This window comes from Neomonachus schauinslandi, chromosome 10 (genome assembly GCF_002201575.2).
Source record: "Neomonachus schauinslandi chromosome 10, ASM220157v2, whole genome shotgun sequence".
NCBI lineage: Eukaryota > Metazoa > Chordata > Mammalia > Carnivora > Phocidae > Neomonachus > Neomonachus schauinslandi.
Window position 1 is genome coordinate 94,154,465 of NC_058412.1, and position 22,135 is coordinate 94,176,599.

The 22,135-nt window shown below is 46.4% G+C and overlaps 1 protein-coding gene across 1 annotated transcript in view; it reads right to left on the reverse strand.

Annotated features, from left to right (window-relative positions):
* SLC24A3 (solute carrier family 24 member 3) overlaps positions 1–22,135 on the reverse strand; it is a 501,442-nt gene that overhangs the window by 423,496 nt on the left and 55,811 nt on the right. Inside the window, exon 2 of the mRNA XM_021700716.2 lies at positions 19,138–19,266. Within this exon, the coding sequence (XP_021556391.2) occupies positions 19,138–19,266 (129 nt within the window). The remainder of the gene's footprint in view (positions 1–19,137; positions 19,267–22,135) is intronic.

The window sequence follows — 22,135 nt, forward strand, 5'->3', positions numbered from 1 at the left end:
GTCATCTCCTTTCCCAAAGGGAGACAGCTGTGGTGCAGTGAGGAAGACCATGGCCTGAGGTCGGAAAATAGAGGCCCATCCTCTGGTTCTACTACCTGTTTAAACTGTGGCACCTTAGAGGGGTCATTTCATGGCTGGCTCTAAGTCCCTTTGCCTGACAACTCAGGATGATGAGAATATTAACTGCCCACAGCAAGGAACTGAGAACAAGCCACGTATGTATTACTGGGGAATGGATAAATGCCAATAGAATCTTACAATGGAAAAAAAAGAAAAAGACAGCAGTGAAAATGAATGGACCAGCGCATGCATACACATAGATCTCAAATATACATGAGTGGGAAAAACATTGCAGAATATTAATATAGTCAAATAACACTCATGTGCATTCGAAAGCACACCAAACAATGTTATTGTTTATGCATACAAATATCTACATGAGATAGAAACACTAAACACAGGCCAACCATGCCCAAAATAAGGATGATGGCTGCTTCTGAAGGTAGAAGACCTGACAAAGCAGAAAAAAAGGATGTTAACTTGATCTGCAATGTTGTATTTCTTAGACACAGAAAAAGATCAGAAGCAAATAAAGATGTTAACACTTACTAATTCTAACAGTAAATACACTGAAGTTTGTTATATTTTCCCTTACAGTTTTCTCTATTAATCTTTTGTTGTTTCAAAATGAAATGTTTGTGGGGGGAACAACTGTCACAGAGAAGTTACAAGCAGAAGGATTCACTCCTTCATTCAATCATTCATTCAACAAAGTTTCAACGTCAACAAATATGAGATGCAACCACCATGTTCTGGGTTATTTTGTAGACCCTGGGGATAGAAGAGTGAGCAAAACAGCCCTGGTGCCTGCCCACACAGGGTTTAGCACCCGCAGGCAAAGACTAGTACTTGTGGAAATCATGTGTCAACTCGACATTCATGCCTGACGTTCAGCGTGGAGGGGTACGCGGTGCTGGGAAGGGGCACCTGGGTGCGGCTGGGTTTTAACTCCAGCTCGGCAGCCGGCCCTGGGTGCTCACGGAATGCCTGACTCCTGTGGTCCGTCGGAGGTAAGGAGACTTGCAGGCAGAGCACTTAGCCCAGCCCTGACTCCAAGGAGACACTCGACCCTGTCTCTGGAAAGAACCTATGGGTTTAAATCCTAGCTTAGCAATTAACGGGTTTGCATCTGAACATGGGTTTGCATTAGGTGAATTCGCATCTGAAATAATTATATCTAACAGCTGAGCAGGGACTGAATCAGGTCCAATTCTTCATGTGTTGTTCAAACACAATGACAGGAGACTGACTTTTTCTTTTTTCTAAAAGATTTTATTTATGTATTAATTTATTTGTGAGCGAGCGTGCGTGCACACAAGCTGGGGGGAGGGGGGAAAGAGAGAGGGAGAAACAGACTTCCCACTGAGCAGGGAGCCCAATGCAGGGCTTGATCCTAGGACCCCAGAGAGGGAGACAAACCATGAGAGACTCTGGACTCCCGGGGAAACAAACTGAGGGTTACAGAAGGGAGGGGGTGGGGGGAATGGAGTAACCGGGTGATGGGTTATTAAGGAGGGCACATGTGGTGATGGGCACTGGGTGATCAAAAACTAATGATGTACGATATGTTGGCTAATTGAACATAATAAAAAAAATAGTGATTGCTGCCCTTAAGCTAAAATATAAGATGTAAACAAATGTATTTAAGTTAGTGACCACTTAGAAATACATTTAATGAAAAGATTTCTTTCCCAATATACAGAGACTGATTTTTTCAGAGTTGGTCCAGAAGGTAACCAGGATGGTGAGAGGCTCTCCAAACCATGCTATATGAAGTAGGGGTGGGGAGGAGGAGCTCAAAAACTGAAAAGACCAAAGCCTGAACAAGGAAGGCCTTGATATCCGACCTCATACGGATGCTATGTGGAAAAGGAAGATGATTTATTTTGTAGAACCCTAGATGACTAAAAGGAAGATCACTTCGGTTCAGCACAAGAAAGACAATTTTAATGTTCCCAGTTGCCCAAGGGAATAAAAGGCCTCTAAAAGGAGGTGGGGGGGTGAGCTCCCTGCCACTGAGGATATGCAAGGACATGACGGAGGACCATTTTCAGGCAATGTCGTAAAGAGAACTCGAGCGTTATATGGGGTCCTGGCCGCATGATTTTTTTAGTTGAGAGTTTATGATCCTTAACTTACGGTCTTTGGAGAAGATAAAACCGCCACACTGGTGTGTCGCTCCTGCCTGATCCAGTAATTGTTTTCGAATCCCTTACCAGTACCTTCCAGTTTCATAAGACCTTTGCAGATTTTTCAAAGTTCTCTCACATGCATTTTCACGTCTCCCCAAGACAGTGAAGAAATGGGGGAGCCACTCCCAGGCTGAAGGAGGAGAAGCTCAGAGGAGAAGTGAGAGGGGAGACCTCCAGCTGCCCACACAGGGACCCACCCTCCCCAGGACTGGAGCGCTGGAAGAAGCAGTGGGGTCGCACTGCTCTGCACCCTCTGACAGGAGGAGGCCAGACCAGGGAGGTCATGACAATAAAGCAAATTCGGTGTGCAGAGTCAGCCCCAGAAGCCCAGAGCGTCAGGAGGACACGCAGGGCTGCTTCCCACCACTGCTGCCCCCCCGGTGTTCGCAGCCAGACCCAGAACAGGCTCTCAGTGCCCAACCTACTGAGATTCAAACAGCTGGAAACCTCACGCATCTCTAGGCCGCCTAGCTGGCAGCGAGCTGGAGACTCGAGAAACATGCCCACTCTTGTCTCTTCTCCCCAGACACTGATTTCCCAGGGAGCAAGAAGTGAGTCACCGCACCAGATGAAAGCAGTGAGTAAACAGCGGAGATCCTTTACTGGCCCTGGAACTTCTTGGGCAACATGGCCGTGAGTATATGAGCATACCAATCACCATGGCTGCATAACAAACCAGCCCAACCTGGCAGTCCCAAACAGCAACGATAACCGATCATTTTTATCTCTATGGTTCTGGGGGTGACTGGGCTCGGTTAGGCAGTCCTCACCCGGATGGCATGTGGTTGCAGTCCAATGGTGGCTGGGACTGGAGCCATCTAGGTGTCTTCGTGCACGTGTCTGATTGTGGATGCTGGCTGTCAGCGATCACACAGGACAGTGGCTGGGGCTGTCGCCCGGAGCACTTGCAAGCGGTCTCCATGATGCCCAGGCTTCCTCTTAGCATGGTGGCCCAGTTCCAAGGGCTGTCCCAAGGGAGAGAGCTGAGTGGATGCTGTATTGCCTTTTACGACACAGCCTTGGAAGCCACACAACTTCTGCCACAGTCTGTCTAAGTGAGTCATGAAGGCCAGCCATACTCAAGAGGAAGAGAGTGAGAGCCTATCTCATCCCCAGAGAAATATCAAAGCACCTGGGGTCATGGTTTAAAACACCATAAGGTACAATCCTTCCTCCCGTGGCCAAAAACTGCATCCCATAGCCTTCGAGGGATCTAAATGCCTCCAATTCCAGGTGGGAATGACCTCCCCTTGTGCCAGGCTTTGGGCTGAAGAACCTTACTCAGTGGGATGTGTTTTTTCTAGAAGGCTTTGGAAGTCCCACATTTGGGGGGCTCTGGAATATGAAAGCATATAGGCCCTAAAGACCAGGGCTACAGGGTTCTCTACTTTAAACATACTGAGTCCAGATGATGTGGTGTGAAATATGGACTCCATTTGATATAAGATAGAGCCCAGTGACGGATTAAATGATTACCTGAGGATATGGATCCATTTTCTTTTCACTCTGAAGCCAGAAAAGCCAGTGTATTCCCCTAAAATAACACCCATGCTAGAGACTAAAGTATGGGCCACATGTTGGTGGTGACACCACATTTCCCAATTTCTATTCAGGGTTTAAATGAAGTCTTCTCCCTGGATTTACGTAAGTTCGAGGCCCCAGGCCCCAGCAACACTTCTAGAAGTAACTCTTTTGCTTTAATTGATCGCAAAATAAAAAGATCTGCCTGGTGAGCAGAGGCTCTGTTTGCTTATGGAAGGAGCTTAGGCAGTATTTTCTTGGTGGGTTCCTCTTTTTTCGATTTTGATACCTTCTGAGCTTCCCCGAGGTCCCCGGAAGTCTAACACATGCATGGAGGCAATCTTAGATGAATGAGGAAGGAAGGCATGTCTCCTGGTTTTCATGAAAGCCCTCTGCTTGCGGACCCTGGCCTGCAAAGCTTCCTTGGTTCATGCAGCCTGAGCCTGCTGCCTGTGGCACCAGGGCCTGGCGAGCAGTCAGCACTTGTACGAGCACACATTATGACACATTGAAAACTAGTGGGGTGAGTCTGAGTGCCCGCGTCTAGCGAGACAAACCCGTGCAGACACAGAGGAAGTGCAAAGTGCCATTATGAGCTCTTCCTGGTTTAGGATGAGCTTTCCAACCTGTTTTACAACACAAAACCCTTAGTGGGAAAGAAGGAAGTCAGCGTTTAGCAATCACTGTTGGTGCCCCACTCACCTTCCCACTTCTGAGCACTTGGGTGCACAATGCCCCAACTTCCAGCTGCCCGCACCTGCACTCCTTCACCTGGGGCCAGTCCTTGGTCATGGACACTGCTCTGCCTGGCTGAGAGGCAGGCTGGGTATATGGGAGCTGGCGTATACATAACTCGGCTCCCTCATCCCTGAGTGGGAGATCTCACAGGCATCATCTATACCCTGTTGTCCCCAGTGGTAAGTGACTGACATTCGGACATTGGCTATCTTGTCCTCCCACCCTTGGCTCACTTCCCTTACTCCCTACTGGTGTTTCCTGGGATCGCCTCCCAGATAAACTACACGTACCCAAACCCTTGTCTCAGCGTCTGTTTCAAAGGGAACCAGAACTGAGTCAAGGGAGTTGATGGCTACAGCATGAAATTAATGATCACCAAGGGTGTTCCTCATTGTACCAGTGGCTTGTGCCTTTCAATTACCTACTCCAAATCAACTTGTGTGTCAGAAACTGCAGACAAGCAGGCAAGGAACATAAACAAATGAAGACTTATGCCAACAAAATGTTCTGCTGGGTCAGAACTTGTTTGGGAAAATGAGGATCTCATCCTTTCTAAAGACACTAACACACACACACAGTTCCCACTTGAATGCGGGGCTGGTCCTGTTCCCTGACTAGGCATCTACCTCCCGAGGAGGTGCTTAGAGAATGTCTTTCTCTGTTGCTGTTTGTGACGAGGAGCATGCCCAGCTCCAGCAGGAAAGAATGCCACACAGGCCTTCTGGAAGCAGCTTCCACAGCAGAATGCACATGGCTGTTTACTCAGTGAACCAGACCGTTTTCTCCACCTTCACGGTTAGGCTTCTCCCATTTCTTTTCATAACTGAGTAACTGAAAGTGCAGGGCTGCATCCAGAGGCCTTAGGACAAGAGAGATCGCCCCTCCCACCCCCTCTCCCTTCCCTACCTACAACCAGAAGGCTTCTGGGTCCAGTGCACGGTTCTGTTCTGGAGGGAAGTGAGAGGGTGGGATTAGGGATGACTGGCTTTCATCTATATTTAGACCCTGGTCAACCAGAGCTCTTACTAATTTTCCAGACATCATAAAGGTCTCTTTGGAAGTTGATCTAATATAAGTTTCTAAGAGAAGTGACCAAAATCTACAAAGCATTTCCTAGAGAGAAATATACCTAACATATTAACATTTACATGGGAAGTTTGTCACATGTGTAAATGTAATCCATATACATAGATATTTATTGATATGTGTGTATGTGTGCATGTACAGTAAAGGATGTATCTATACACAAAAACACGGATGAATCTCCAAAACAGTGTGCTAACAAAGAAGACTTATATCAAAGAATATATATTTTATGATTCTTGTATATAAGTTCTAGAATAGGTATAAGCTAATCTATGGTGAGAGAAATCATAAGAGTGGTTATGTGAGGGCATGAAGGAGCTTCCTGGGACAATGTATGTCCCAGATCCTGATAGAGGTTGGAAGCACTGCTGTATGCATATGTCAGAACTCACTGATGGTGCACTTAAGATTTGTGCACTTCATTGTGTATAAATGTTACCCAAAAAGAAGGGTAAACGAACAATAAACTCTAGTTACTGATATGCATGCTAAACTTATGTAAGAGGAAGTGTGTTTATTTCAGCAAATTACTTTGAAATCCACTCAAATGAAACAGAACAGATTGATGGACGGATACAGGGTTGGCTAGATCAGTAAATGTGTGAGAAAGCCAGCAGAGTAAAATGTAAATTACAGAACCTAGGTGTTGAGTCGTGGGTGTTCACTGTAAAATCTCTTCCATTTTTCTGTATGTTTGCCAATTTTTATAATAAAATGCTGGAGTGAAAAAAAAAAAGTACCTGAAGGTAAGGTTCTTGAGCCTGGATGGGGAGAGAAGGGATGCAAATTTGTAAATAAACAGCACGTGAAATTGTGGCATTGAAAAGGCAATCATTCGAGATTCATAATGGTTACTACTGAGAGACTCTGCACCCTTGGGAACCACCAAGCACCAAAGTATTCATGCTCAGCCCCATTTAAGGAAACATCCTTTTGTAAGCCACAAGCACATTCCTGCAAGGAGGCCAATGTTCTGCATGAAACTAGGGTCAATGGATAAAAACACCTGATTAGATGGATGGGTACAGCTGTGTTATGATTTTCCTTCCTTTAAATTCAGTATTAAATTAGAATTTAATTTAACAAATTGGTCTCGTACTTGTGGTTAAAATGGCGCAGGCAGTGGGGGAACTATGTTTCTGGAATACGGAAGGATCGTTGCCCATGGAACACAGGTCACCTCTTTTCACATGATTTGACTTAAAGATATGTCCAAAGGGCAGACTTGCATGGTGAAAGGTGGACAGAACTGAGCACAGAACAAGTCCAGCTTCTTTCCCACCTTCTCACTGCCCTTTACTCCCTCTTCCTTCATCCGCTGATGTCCATTCTGCATAGCCAACCTCGAATCTCAGTCTGCTAAGACCAAAATTCCCATTACTGGTGATTTTCCTGTGGATTTTCCCAGGACAGACCAACATAAATGCAGCTAAGTGGAATTCCCACTCCCCAAAAAAGACCTACTGGGAGGCTGGGGCTGATGTTAACAGGCTGTTCATGAACCAGCACAGAGGATTTGACAATTAAGAATATTTTTACTTTCCACCTAGGTATTAAAGGCATATCTCAGAGATATTGCAGGTTCAATTCCAGACCACGGCAATAAAGCAAATGTTTCAGTAAAATGAATCACATGAATGTTTTGGTTTCCCAGGGCATACAAAAGTTATGTTTATACTCTACTGTAGTCTATTAAGTGTGCAATAGTATTATATCAAAAAACGTACATAACTTAATTAAAAAATACTTTATTGCTTAAAAAGGCTAACCATCATCTGAGCTTTTGGCAAGTTGTAATCACCTACCACCGTAACAAATATAATAATTAAAAAGTTTGAAATATTGTGAGAATTACCAAAACATGACAGAGAGACACGAAGCGAGTAAATGCCGTTGGGAAAATGGTGCCGACAGGCTTGCTCATCATCCGAGCATTGCCACAAACTTTCAATTTGTAAAAAAAAAAAAAAAAAAAAAAAACAACACAGTATCTGCGAAGAGAATAAAGTGAAGTGCAATAAATGAGGTGCACTTGTATGATATTAGTACGTGTCAGGTCCATTCACTCTCCTCCCACAGTAGAAATCTCTGTGCCCTAATAGATCTGTGCATAATAACCACAATCTCCTATGCATCACTAATTGAGGCCCTGTGTGTGAAACCCCTTAGCACATAATGGGTGCTCAAAATATGGGCATCCATTCATGGGTTGAGCATCTGCTGTATGTCACTCTACATACTGTATTCCACAGACTCTTCATGGCAACCCTTGCTGTTTGAATTTTCCCACTTCACGGGGGAGGAAACCAAGGCTTTGAGGGGTTCCATGACTGGTCCAGGGTCCCTTAGCCCACGGGCATCAAAGCAGGACTCTTCTCCATGTCTGTGGAACCCTAGTCTGCATCCCTACTCCACCCAGAAGTACTTTTTAATTATAAACCATGGGTACCCCTTATCTCCTCTTTGTCTCAATGATCCCAAGGCAGGGTGGAAAGTCTGGGCACTTTTTTAGTGACTGAGATGATGGAAGCTTAACTGAGTCCAGCATGACTCCTCGGACCCGAGTCCTATGCTCATTCTAGAGTGGCCTGTCCCCAGTCCCCTGCATCCTGTTCTCTTCCCTTTCTCAGCGCAGTGCCCCTGATCCCAATGGCATGGACTTTGGGTGAGCCTTGCAGGCTCAGGGCTGGGAAGCCAGGCTCAGCTCTGTGCACAAAGGCCTTGGCAGGGATGGACAAGCCACTGGACCGGGCTCATGTCTATTTCGTTCAGAGTCCACTTCTAAAAAAGGCTGCTAATCTTTAATTCAGGGATTTTATTGTTCTATTATAGAAATTTCAGCCAAACTAATGGTTTAAACTATATCAGGAACCTCGGAAGCGCCAATATAAAATCCCAGACATGTACTTATTTAACCTTACTCTCCAAGGTGGTATGTGAACCTTGTCATGGGCGTAGATGGGACCTATCCCAGTGAATACAGACTGGAGGGGTGGCCACTGGCCCACAGGCCATGGGGAGCCCCAGGTAGGAGGAAGCAATAAGCTGGGTGCCTGTTGCCCAAGTGTGCTGTCTGTGGAAGACACACTCAGTTCACTAACTCAGATATGCCCTCCCCACAGCCCTCAGCCACACTGCCTGCTTACTCCACAGAGCCTGTTTTAAGAAGTCTGAGGCCCAGAGGAGCTGCTGTGAGCCTCTGGGGAGAGAGACTCTGCCTAGGCCTCATCCTACCCTGAATCTCCCAGAGTCTACCCCAGGCCTGAGAGTGTCCCAGTCAGGTCAGGATTGGAGTGCCCAGGAAGAGGCAGTCAACACCCCAAGGCCCTGGCCTCAGGCCCACAGTTAGCCCCGGGTGGGCCCAGGGGTCCCAGAGAGCCCAGGGGTCTGAGAAGGAGGGAGAGAGTGAGTGGGAGAGGTGAGCACTCAGCAACCAACCAAGATCTAGAACACAAGATGAGATCCCCTGAAAGGTGAGGCAGGTACGTTCCCATCCGACCGGCACAAACACACATTTTATTTTTTTAGATATGGGGAAACAGAAGGTGGGGAGGGGCAGAGAGAGAGAGAGGGAGAGAGAGAATCTTGTGCAGGCTCCACACCCAGCACGGAGCCCGATGTGCAGCTTGATCTCATGTCTCTGAGATCATGACCTGAGCTGAAATCAGGAGTCGGACATTTAACCGACTGAGCCACCCAGGCACCCCAGATGGACATTTTAAAATACAGCTAGGTGAAACTCCATCCTGGTGTTTCTTGGGGGAAGAAATCTTAGAAACAAAACCCAGGGATCCCCAAAATGGAGTCTAAAAATGAACGCTTGTCTGTGTGGCTCACAAGGAATGAATGAATGAATGCAGGAGGAATGAGGAACCTAGAGTAAGATAGGTCTGGTGTCTTATATTTGGCTGACACCCTCCCTCTGGTTGGTTGGTTGTTCGTTGGGCTCACCCGCCCAGTTCTCTTCCTCTTGACCAGACTCCCACAGCCAGCTTTTCAGAGCCAGCCAGTGCATGGCGGTGGGTGGCCTCAGGCCATGGTCTCAGCCCTGACTGCATCCTGGCCTCACCAGGGAGCTTTCAAACCACTGAAGCCTGGTTGGTTTCCAGTCCCAGAGACTCAAGTTGGTCTGGGGTGGGGCCTGGATCGAAAATCTCCCCAGGGGACTCCAGTGAGCTAAGCCAGGGCTCCTCACACTCAAGTGCACCTAATAAGCCCCTGGAGAGCTTGTAAAAATCCAGATGGCTGGGCCTACTTCCCAGCGGCTCTGGCCCAGGAAGTCTCAGCTGGAGCCCAGGAATGTGCATTTCTGACAAGCTCCCAGGGCTGGTGCCGCTGCTGCTGGTCTGCCTCACTTTGAGAACTGCCACCCTAAGGTACCTGAGAGCACCTGTATGAGAGCAGAGCGGTATCCTCCTGGTGACCCCGATTTGCGGATGTGATTTCAGGCCGACTCTACACATACACAAGGTGAGGGGACACAGCCCAGCCCCGTGGCCAGAGGCAGGAAAGGTTGGGAAGTGCAAGTGCGGGTCCTCACTCGACTGCCAACCAGAGGTGGACCCTGGAGATGCCCCTTCGTGCCCCTCGACCTCAGCCCTGGCTTCATCCGTGAAATGGGTTTATCTGTGGTACAAGATCATTTCAGAACATGTAATTCAAGAAAAAAAGTGCCCCAGTCACCTCAGGTGTGCTGCAGCGCCACCAAGGAATCCGGGGCAGGCAAGAATAAACTCCCACAGGGCTGGAGATGGAGCCGGGGCCACATGGAAGCGGCTCTTGTTGCCACTGTCAAAAGGCCATGCAGGTACAGCTGAGGGGTGCACCAGGGCCAGGAGGTGACTGACCCTTGAGCTGACCCCACAGCAGGTGTTCCCAGCCACCTCACCCAATGCCCCGTGGCCTCCTCACACAGGGGAGTTCACTGCTCACTGCTCTGGGGGTACCTGGGCAAACTCTCTGCATGTGGTGGGGGCTGACCATGCTCATCAGCGGCCAGCGCCTCATGGACGCTTCACTCTCTGACCCCAAAGGGAAGCAATTCCAGGCGTAAGAAAGACTGGGCAGGTGGGTCCAGATACCCGGATGCTTTGGAACAAGGAGTTAGTCCAGACCAGTGGGTTTCCAGCATCTTTATGGGGATGAACGTTACCTCTTCTACTTTACACAGATCCCTAACATGTGGACAGACCATGCTGAAGGTTTTTGATTGTGTGTCTATGGGTGAGAGAGAAAACAGAAAGAGGGGAGTATCTGAGTCACAGGCCCCCAGCCCAGGAGTGATGTTAAAAATACTTAATGGGACACTAGTTTTAATATGGCCCACAGGCATCATCTGGGGAAAGGGTCAGGGAGAGCAGAGAGAGAGGTGGGGATATCATTCTTGCCTTAACCTCTCCTCCAGGCCACCCGAGGCACCAGTCCCAGGGTCTAGGGCTGCAGGTGGTTACAGACATTCCTGTACAGGGCCACTGAGTAAATACTTTAGGCTTTGCAGGACCTGAGGTCTGTGCTGCAACTACTCAGCTCTGCCTTCAGACATTACACAGATGGACATATATGGCTGTGTTCCAATAAAACTTTATTTACAAAAACAGTCACCAGGCCAGATTTGGTCAAGGGCCATAGTTAGCTGGGCCCTGGCTTGAGGAAAGGGGTTTGGAATCAAGAATCCCTCAGTTTCTTTCCACATCTAGGACTATGAATCAATTCTTTAACCCAACTGGCCTTGGTCTAGGTCTAATTTATCTATCAGTAATACAGTCATTCCTGGCCGTCAGGTATTTTTGTTCCAGGAGCCAAACACGCTCCAATGAGCTAGTGAATGTAAAAATGCTTTGAGAGTCTAAAGTCCTGAGCAAATAGGCAGGACCACAAAAGCATCTAAGAGCAGAGCTTATCATCCTTCACCTGGGTTTCGGGAAGATTCTATGCACCATTCACTGGATTAGTCTGCCTGGGCTACTTTTAAAGAACGGGGCTTTTAAGAATATCTCAATGTCTCAAGAAATAAGTCCTAAAGGGATGCTGAACCTACAAGAAATGAATAGCAGGGCCGCCTGGGTGGCTCAGTCAGTTAAGCATCTACCTTTGGCTCAGGTCATGATCTTGGGATCCTGAGATCGAGCCCCTCGGGCTCCCTGCTTCGTGGGGAGCCTACTTCTCCCCTCTGCCTCTCTCTCTGTCTCTCATGAATAAATAAATAAAATCTTAAAAAAAAAAAAAAAGAAATGAATAGCGTCTGGCCTTTCCTCCCAGAACTGGAAACTTTTAAACCCTTCATTAGTGTTCAGTAGAAAATCCTGTACTCCTTATTTCATCCTATGTGTCTATATAGTGGCCTCTGAGGCCAGGGAACAGCATTAGTCAGAAGCCTCCTGGTTAATCTCTTGACATGTCTCATTCACACAGCTGTGAGAATGCTGTGCTGGGGCCGAACTGCACTCGATAAGTGATCCATCCTTAAAACAATCTTCATAATCCCACCATGTTCTAATGTGCCTCAGAGTGGCAAAGTCCCTATAAATGACCTCTGTGGGTCTGCTCTCCATTATATTTCTGGTAACAGAGATAACACAGCTACCATTTAATAAGCACGTACTATGACTGAGGTTCCAGCTATTTATGAAGCTTACTTGGCTTCGTGACTACCACACCTCTGTGAAGTGGGCATCTTGACTGGCATTTTACAGACGGTGGAAATGAGGTTCAAAGAATTTAAGACACTCACCTGGCATACATAGGTCGAAAGTGACAGAAGTGAGATTTAGGATCTCCTCTGGAACCTAAGCTCTTACGTTATTGCCAATGACTTCATGCATCAAACTTTCATTATTTTTCCTAGGGTTCTTATATTTACAAAGAAGAGATGGAATGTGCAAATAGGCACAACTGGGACAGGTGAGAAGAGAGTCGATTTGTGCCACCTTGACCCAGTGAGAATCATGAAGGTCAAACCAAGAGCTAAGTCCACCTCAGAAGATGTTAGTCTGGGTTATGATTTTTCTGTAGAGGGTAGAATATGGCTTTTGAAATAAGATAAGCATTAAGGAAAACTGAGAAGTTCGTTTTTTCAAAAAGAAACAAGTTGGGGCGGGGGGGGGGTAAGGTAGCAGAGATTAGCTAGCTGTTCACCAGATCTGCTCCCTCTTCTTTGAGGGCACTCTGCTAATATATACAAATCCCAGCCTCCTTGAAAGTGAGGAGTTGTCATGTGACTGAGCCCTGGCCAGTGGCATGCGAGCAGGAGTGAGGATCTGGTCCCTCAAAGTCAGCTATGCACAATCCTCCATGCCTTTGCCTCTGAAAGCAGAGAAGCACAACACCCTTGGGAACCAAGTGTAAGGATGGGCCACTCGAAATGGAAGGCTTCAGAGTCCATGGACCACCTCTTGCAATAGGGCCACCCAAAGGCCAGAACCTTCCACAAGAAAGAAATGAACTTCTGTGTTAAACTCCCAAATCTGCAGGACTTATTTTTACAGCAGCTACTCTTACCCTATCTAACTAATTCAGTAACGACTTTGATACAAATTAAAGAGGAGACCACAATAAGTTCCTAACTTGTTGCGCTTAAGAGTGTCAACAGCTATTATGTGAATCATTATGAAATTCATAACTGCAGAGAGAAGTTAGTAAAAGTTATGTAAGCTAATACAATAAAGAACAGATTTTAAGACTTAAAAAAAAACCCCAAAACCCTTTGCTCTTTCCTGGGTTCAAACCCAAGGATAAAACACTGAGGTGATTTGAGATTTGTCATTCTTAATATTTTGTATATATTTCATTAAATTAAAATATATATATATATTTTTTCTTAAGTAGGGTCCACACCCAGCATGGAGCCCAATGCTGAGCTTGAACTCACAACCCTGAGATCAAAACCTGAGTCAAGATCAAGAATCCAACACTTAACCCACTGAGCCACCCAGGAGCCCCTAAAATGTATAACTAAAGTGAATTTCACCTGCTTCTTTTTACTTTATTAATGTAGCTATTAGAAAATTTAAAACTATATCTGTAGCTTGTATTCTAATTCTACAGGACAGTGCCTACTCTAAATCATGCAAACGTCAGGCTTTGTATCTAATTATCAATATGTATTGAGTATCTACATATGACAGTTTGGTGGGGCGGGGGGGCTCTACTCAGCTTCTGACAAGTGCTGTGACCTTAGGCAAGTCATTCATCCCCTCTGGATCTTTTTTTTTTTTTATGTAAATGATGAGAGATTGGATTTTTCATGCTTTGTAGACCGGTCATGCTCAGCCCTGTGATTATAGACCTACTGGCCATTTTTTTTTAAGTTTTTATTTAAATTCCAGTTAGTGAACACACCGTGTAGTATTAGTTTCAGGTGTACCTATATTGATTCAACATTTCCATACATCGCCCAGTGCTCATCACAACAAGTGCCCTCCTTAATCCCCATCACCTATTTCACTCATCCCCCCACTCACCTCCCCAGACCAACTGGCCTTGATGTTATGGTTTAAAGTCAAAAACCAATAGGACCCCAACACTTAACTGCGTTCATGACCTGCAACCTGAATCAGTCTGTGCTGCTTGCTGATCTGTGGACATACTCACCCCTTGAACTTACCCGTATTGCTTCTCTTATATGGACCTCTGGCTTCCCTCTTCTACCACAATTCCTATTTGACTCTCAGATCACGTGCTTTCAGGATATTCCAGTAGACACCTGATCCAGTAAACATGCCTGGCATGCCCCATAGGTGCCTACAGCACAAGCCCAAGGATCTTAGACCCAATTAAGACAGGCAGAGAGAGGAAGATGAGCCCTTTCTCAAAAGAACACCCAGTGATCTCAGAGTGAAGCACGCACCAAAGGCTATCATTTTAAATAGCTCTTTCTTCCAAAGTTTATTTGAAGGAGGCACTCTGAGGAAAAGCTCATTTCCTTAAAACATCAAAGAACTAAAAACCAAAAGATGATAGATTTTTCTGGAGACAGACTGCGAAGTGTATAAATAAAATTCTGCAAAGTGTACAAATAAATACTACAAAGAGTTCATTCCTGCTACAGTTGTCCACCACTCTCAATATTACATTTAGCTAACTTAATTTTCCATGGATAAAATTTATTCAAAGTTAAATTTCACTTAATAGGTCATCTGAGTAAACAGTTTCAAGTCTTATTTGCCAAAAAACAATAGGTTTTCAGGCTCTAGATGAAATCGGCAGTGTCAGGCTAAGAAAACAACCTTAAAAATTCACAGAGGACTGGAACAATTGCAGAAAAATTGGAGCCCAGAGCTTAGTCTTTTTCATGCAGTTATGGAGGCACAAAAAATTACCAATCTCCACCAAAGCCATGTCTTGGAGGGGCAAGGGAAGAATGCCATTTCAAAAAAAAATCCGAAATACTGCAAAACAACATGTCTTTAAAGCAGCAGCTGTCATATGAAGACTGTGTCATCTTCATGTTACCACACCAACCAAAGACAGCACTGACACCATGTTGGGTACCCTGCATCCTGCTCGTCGCCTGGGCGGGTGCTCTGGGCACCTGGTTTTCAGAGGAAGGCAAAGAGAGAGATGGGGGATGGGGCAGGGGAAGGAAAGAGGAAAGGGGAAAGGGGAAAGAGGGTCCAAGGAGGGGGTGAGGTGTGACATGGAATTCTGCAAATGCCAACAAGTTATTCGGGAAAGCGGAGCAGGGCATCTTGGGGTGGAGGTTTTCATGAATCTCTCTTCTTGAAATGTTGTAGAATTACTGGATTTGTACAGAGGAAGGAGTAGAAAGGATAAATTAGTTGCAGGTCTATTTCATAGACAAGGAAATTGACATCTGAGAAGCAAACCAGCCCCCTATCCTGAACAGGGAATACAACCAGAATGGAGGTCATTCCATCTCCTGGCTCAGAATCTACTTACTCTAACGGAACCTAAAGCCAGTGGTTCCAAGAACACAGTCTGAGAAGCCCAGCGACATGACGAGTAGCACCAGGTGTACCTTATGACAAGAGCCAAATTAAGTCCTGCCGACGACCCTGGTGCCATTATTCACATGGCCACGGCACACACTGGCACCCCAAATGCTCAGGTCCCTGAGTAAATAATCACCCCTCTGAGCACAGAGGGAAGCCTAATGCATCATCTTTGGAAGTACACTCTTGTTCTCTTGACATCATCACAAAGCGGAAGGGAGGCGGTCCAGAAACCACATGGCTCCCTTCCTAGTCCCTACATTGAAGACTTTCGAGAGCAAACACTACTGCATTCAACCAGTACAAGCAATCTTCACTGCCTACAGGGCTGCTCTGACCTCTTAAGGAAACCTGGGCAACTGGGCCTTGGCTCCATCCAGCTCAGTCCTGCCCTCCCACAGTAAGTTAGAGATAGGGAAGATGAACACTACTAAATTTAAATTCCAAATCCAGACCTTGTAAGGTGCTGTAGCTCTCAACACTTTTGTGTAAAATATCTGTTCCATTCAGACTGAGAAGACTTCCAGTAGCATTCTGGAAAGGGCACCAAGGCTACTGGGGGGTCATGTGTGTCTGTGGTCATGTTTTGACCACATTCTTGTAGAAAGAGCATTCCTCAGAGGTGCCGTGCTCATTACCGTGGCGAGATCTTTCAAGCTTGCCTGTATTAGAAAATAGTGCTTGAACCTTTCGGCATAGCTTCCTGACTGCTCAGACCTGGGCCACCTGAGGACGTGGCCTATTGACAGAACCAGATGGGCCAAACGTGCCCATTTCTGTGAGAAGGGACTGGAGAAAGTAGTTCCATGACCCACCTGTAATGGACAGATGGCTGCCCCCAGCAGACAGAACTTCATGAGTGAGCACTTACTACAGAACTACCACACACAGTCATACTTCATGACTTCATTTTACCAATTCGCACATCAGTCATGAAAGGTCAGAATGATTACCTCAATTTCTCACAGAAGCAGACAGAGGCAGACAGAGGCTCAGAAAGCCTATTTGGCCCAAAGCCCAGAGCTTCTAAGCTGGGATTCAAATCCAGGGGATGGTGACCCCAAACCCAGGAAGAGATGGGGCTCTCAAATCTACATGTCCACTTTATATCCTTGAGGTGCTTGCAACTAAGCTGGAAAGATGGGATATATGTCCAAAGACAAATGGAAGTTCTAGACCTGCCTGTCCAATGGAACTTTCTGTGATGATAGACAGAAATGGGCTATGATCTGTGCTCTCCAATATGGTAGCCACGAGCCACACACAACTATTAGGTATTTCACATGTAGCTAGCGCAGTTGAGAATCTGAATTTTTAATGTATTTAACTTGAATTAATTTGAATTTAAGTCACCACTGAGCGTCCATATTGGACAGCACAGTTAGAGACATTTTGTACAAAAAAACATTCAGCAAACAGAATGGTCACTGCAGCTTGAGGTGGTCAAAGCAGGGTTGGTAAAGAACAGAGACTCCAAGTATGCCCTTGATGTGCCAGGACTTAAAAAAGACCCCTCCTATTTCAGGCATGATCACCTTCCTTGTAGCCTTTGGCTCAGAGTCAAGGGCCCAGAAATCAAGCCCAGTTCCCATAGCCCCCAAACAAAGACATCGAGAATGTTCCTTCTGGGTCTTTATTCTTTCTGGACTGCTCTCAGCAGCATTATGACCTCTTGTTCACTCCTCCCGCTGCCCTCTGGAAGCCCTTCCTCCTCTCTCCCCCTGTGTCCTCCCTGTCAACACCAGCAGGGGCTGGACTGGTGCTCTTTTTAAAAACCTGGACATCTTCCTTTCTACCTGGGAGTTGAGTCATTTCCTCTCTTGCAATGGCTTTTAATGTGCTTTATTCTTCTACACCTGTCACTCTGAGAAAAACACTTCTAGATACAATGAGCAATGCCACTCACAGAGACAGCACCACCTCCCGCAAAACACATCCCTCAACAGGGAACAGAAGCCCCTTCCATCACCATTGGCCCTGAGCGTGGTAGCTGACCTCAACACGGAGCCAGTCACTGTACTGCATGTGACTCCATTCTTTCCTGTACCAAAGGTATACCAAAGGTGCAGACTGGCCTCCCTAATGCTGTATTTCCAGTCTTCTGACATCTCACTCACCACCTGCCTCTTAGTTATAGGAAGATCCTGAAAAATATTTGGCTACATGACCAGATCAGCAACCAGGGTTCTTGGCATATCTCTCTACAAAGGGCTCTGCTGGCTCAGTGTGGCACTCAAACCCATCACACCCGTTACTGCTTCTAGCTCATGGAGCAGCCATGTGCTTCACTAATCTTCAAGGGTGTTCCTTCAAAGCATTTAATAATAGCCACAGTAACTCCTGAATTCTCCAGCTTGAGGAATATAGATTATGTAGCATTGTGGGTTGTTGTGGGTTTGGGGTGGGGGGTTGCTGGTAATTTATTAATTCTTTCCAGCTCTGCTTGGGAACGGACTATTAAAATTCTCAGTATGGTGGTGAAGGACACCTCTACTCACCTTTCCCCCAAAAAAGGTAGAAGTACAGCTTCACAGAGCACCCTCTGTTCTCAAAGGTCTAAGGTTCTTGGGGCTGCAATGAAGACTTTATATCTTTCCAGCATGACACTAAAAATGACACTGGCCTTTGGATGTGGGATCAACACATGGTTGAGCTTCTGACCCCTCAGAGGGGGCATGCATGGGACCCAAGTTCCCATCACGCAGGGAAGGGAGGTCCCAGAGAGCCAAACAGCCCAAGTAGGGGTTGGCAAAGTAGAGCCGCAGGCCTAATACCTCCCAGTGCCTGTTCTGTACGGTCTGTGAGCTAAGAATGGTTTTTAAATGTGTAAAGGGTTATAAAACGATGTTTTAAAAAAACAAAAACTATAGATATGGCATATGTCCTGCAAAGGCTAAAATATTTCCTGTCTGGCCATTTGTGAGACAAGCTTGCTGACCCCTGGTCTAAACTAGCAAGGCCCTCATCCATCCAGAGGGTGCTCACCTTTCCTGAGATCTGGTGAGCTGAGTTCTGACAATTCCAAGTCCCCTTCATTCCCTTTGTGTTTGCTTTCCTTTCAAGTTCAATACATTGGAGATAAAAACGTTCCAGGTCTTTCTGAGGAAAGACACAACAGATATCAAATATGACAGCTGATAAATGAATATTCATTTCTTCCAAGAAGACCAACAACACAGCTAAGGATATGGTTCAACCCCTGTGTCTTTACTATGACAGAAACAAGGCTCTTGCTTAAAAACCAGCCAGAGAGGATTCCAGGGATTAAAGCAAAGATGGCCAGAGAACATCCTCACCCATCCTGCTCCCAACTCAGTTTCCCACTTGAGAGCACCAGCCTCCACATTTGATATCAGCACGGAATCAGGAGGATGACTGACTGACTTACCTTTTCACCCATGCCCTAGAAAAAGAATACAGAGGTAGAATACCCTGGGAATGTCACCTTTCAGTTTCTTAGACACCTGCCCTAAATGTCCCTGAGAGCTCTCTGGGTTAGAACTCAAAGGGAAAGCATGGCATCCAGCTCTTCCTCAGCCATAACCCGACAAAATGGCAGCCACTGCCCACAGCGCAGCTGTAACTGTTACCTGGTTCAGTGCAGTTCTTACTGCTTCGGAGTCCTGCATCTTCTGAAGTCAGAGTGTCATTCACCTGCATTAACTTCCTCCCCACCGTCCACTGTCGGTCTTCTCCTAGGAGGTCCATGAAGTCGAGGTCTGGGGAGAACAAGATCATAGCCACACATCACTAATAGCTGGGTTTTGGCCTATCCCAATGCTGGATGTCTAGTGCCTTCAACAGCCACCATTTGCTCAATGATGAGCCTATCCCTCCCACCTTGGGCCTTATCATTATACTCCATCCACGCTGCCCCTGACTGCCTGAGGGCTTCCTCTGGCTGCTGGATCCTGCTGGGCCCAACAGAGACCACCCTCAGCCACTGACTAGTAGGGACTGGTGTATTACTACCTTACCCACTCCAGCAGGATGACTGTTGAGGTGAGTATTCTAAACTGGATTACAGAATTTTCTCCCCTGGGATTATGCTCCAGCTATCTACAGTGTAACTCTCCTGATAAAGCACAATTTATGAACTGCTGTCCTTCCCTGCCTTAATTCCTCACTCCCAGTAACCTGCTGATAAATGTTTAACAACCAACTCTCTGGGGGGAAAAGTCCTGGTTTGGAGCCACTGGCCAATTTCCATAGAGTAAATATTCTCATCATGGCCAATTTCAGCATGACCCATGTGACCTCACTAAACATGGATTTGGGAAGAGATGGGCACAATTAGGTCCATGAAATCAGCATGACTGTCTCTAGCCCACCAGCATCTACTCCTCCCAAATAAAGCTCCCGCAACTGAACACTTTCTCAGGGGCTGCTTCTGGAGGGTTGCCCAAGCTAGGACACCATGTCAACATCCCTAGAGTCTGGGCCAGTGAATGCGACATAACAAGACTTCCATAAACAAGAGATGAAAGCACAAATGTGAAAACACTGAACCACTTGAATGCATTACAGGATGAGCAGGTTAACAGTGCTGAGGTCTCCGGCTGAGATGACTGTAGGGACCAACGTGCCAGGAGGAAAAACAAAGATGAGGGCACGTTGGAGGGGAGAATGGAGCATGTTCCATTAAGGACTTGTTGAGCTTGAAGTGTCTGTGGAGCACAGAAAGGGAGGTAAGCCACCTGTGTGCATGTGGGTGGAGACACCTCAGGGGAGTGAGCTAAGCTACAGAGAGCATCAGGAGGGTCATAAGCAAATAGGGAAGAGTATGAGACATGATGCATGGGGTCTTCCAGAAGGGTGGAGGGGACTAAAGAGAAGAGAAGATATCGTGGGGAACTCAACATTCCTTCAGAGAGCAAGTAGACTAAAAGAATTCAGCAGTGGGTCATGAAAGGAAGGGAAAGAGGATGGGAAATGGCATAAGGCAAGGTCAGCAAAAGGGAATTTCAGGAGCGGCCAATGTCCTTGACCACTATAGACAAATTAAGCAAGACAAAGGCCAAGAAACAACAGAGCTGGACATCAGAGGGCCACCGGGAGGTGGAAACAGCAAGCAAAGATGGTCTTTCTGGTAGCTTAGCACTAAAGAAAGATGTGGCATGAGGCAAGGGACACTTCTTGAGTGTCCAGACTTGCTGTGGGCAGAAAATGGATCTAAGTACAAGATAAGGGTCTAATTCATGGGCTGAGTGGTCTTCACAAAAGGCCAGAGGGTGCACCCCATCCAGCCACATCAGTGTGGTGTTCTGAAATGGGCAATGAAGAGCTGAAGGTCATCATACCCATTCCTCTATTTCCATGGTGATTTTAGTTTCCCAAATGATTCCAACTTCATTGTTGAATTTGAACCTCACAACAGTGTTTGGGAAAGAAAGAGGGAGCAGGTATGTTGTCCACTTTGTCCACTATTGTCTCTCTAACGCCGAATCACTCCTGGCTCAGAGGAGGTGCTCAGTAAGTAAGTAGTGAAATAACTATTCCCACTTTGGGTATGGACAACATAAGACTCATGGAAGTTTCTGGAAATTACAGTGCTTGTGGGAATCTCACCTAAGCCACAGGACACATGTAACTGCAGCAGCTCATGCACTGAGGTCTTCCTCAGTCAAACAGAATCTGCCATCAGATATAAAATTATCAAAGTATCTCATTACAACTAACACATATTAGCCAGAAGAGCTATTTTAGGCAAAGCTCTCTCTCTCTCTCTCTCTCACACACACACACACACAAATGTAGAAATGTGGAGCCTAACTAGCATAAACAATCAGTTTAGATTCTGAAATGCAAAAGCCTACATGGTGGCCACATACATCAGTTTAGTCATAACTAAGAGAACAGTACCAGAGATAATTCAAGGTGAAAGCAAGGCATTTGTGTCGTCTGGTTAACCTCAACGGTTAATTCTTAGGATTAAGAATGGTGACAAGCGGAGAAAAAAAATCTCAAAAACTCATGAAGGAACAATAAGGTCAGTGGCCTGAAAATCCAACAAGCAGCCCTGAAATGTGAGTATAGCACCGCATTGTCACAAACGATCTACAAAAGTGTGGAGAAAGACAACCCATTTGTCTCAGGCTGGGTTTCCACAGCAGCCCCGGAAATGAGGATTTGAACACAGGTGTTTCCTATTGGGGGTGGGGGTGATCCCAGGAAGCACCTGTAGGGGAACAGGAACATGGGATGGGGAAGGCGAACCAGCCAAGAGATGGTACACTTCAAGCCAGTCACCAAAATGAGTCAACTAGAGCTTGGCCTCCCTGGAAAGCTCTGGGGGTCAGGGTGGACAGGTATCTCAGACACTCAGGAGTAAGCAAGCTTAAGTATGTATCCACCTATTCCTGGTCTGCCACTGGTTGAAGGCTATTCCCAGGGGCCATGAATTCCCTGGCACCTCTCACCTGGCATATGGGTGTCCCAGGTGGGCTCTAGCGCCCAGGAAAAGGCCTTAGACAGTAAGATGCAGGTGCTAAAATTTAAACGGCGCCAGAGACAAGAACGAAGAGATACAGGCGGGGCACCAAAGGCATTTCCCGGCCTGCATAAGATCCAAAGGTAGAGTCGCGCTAT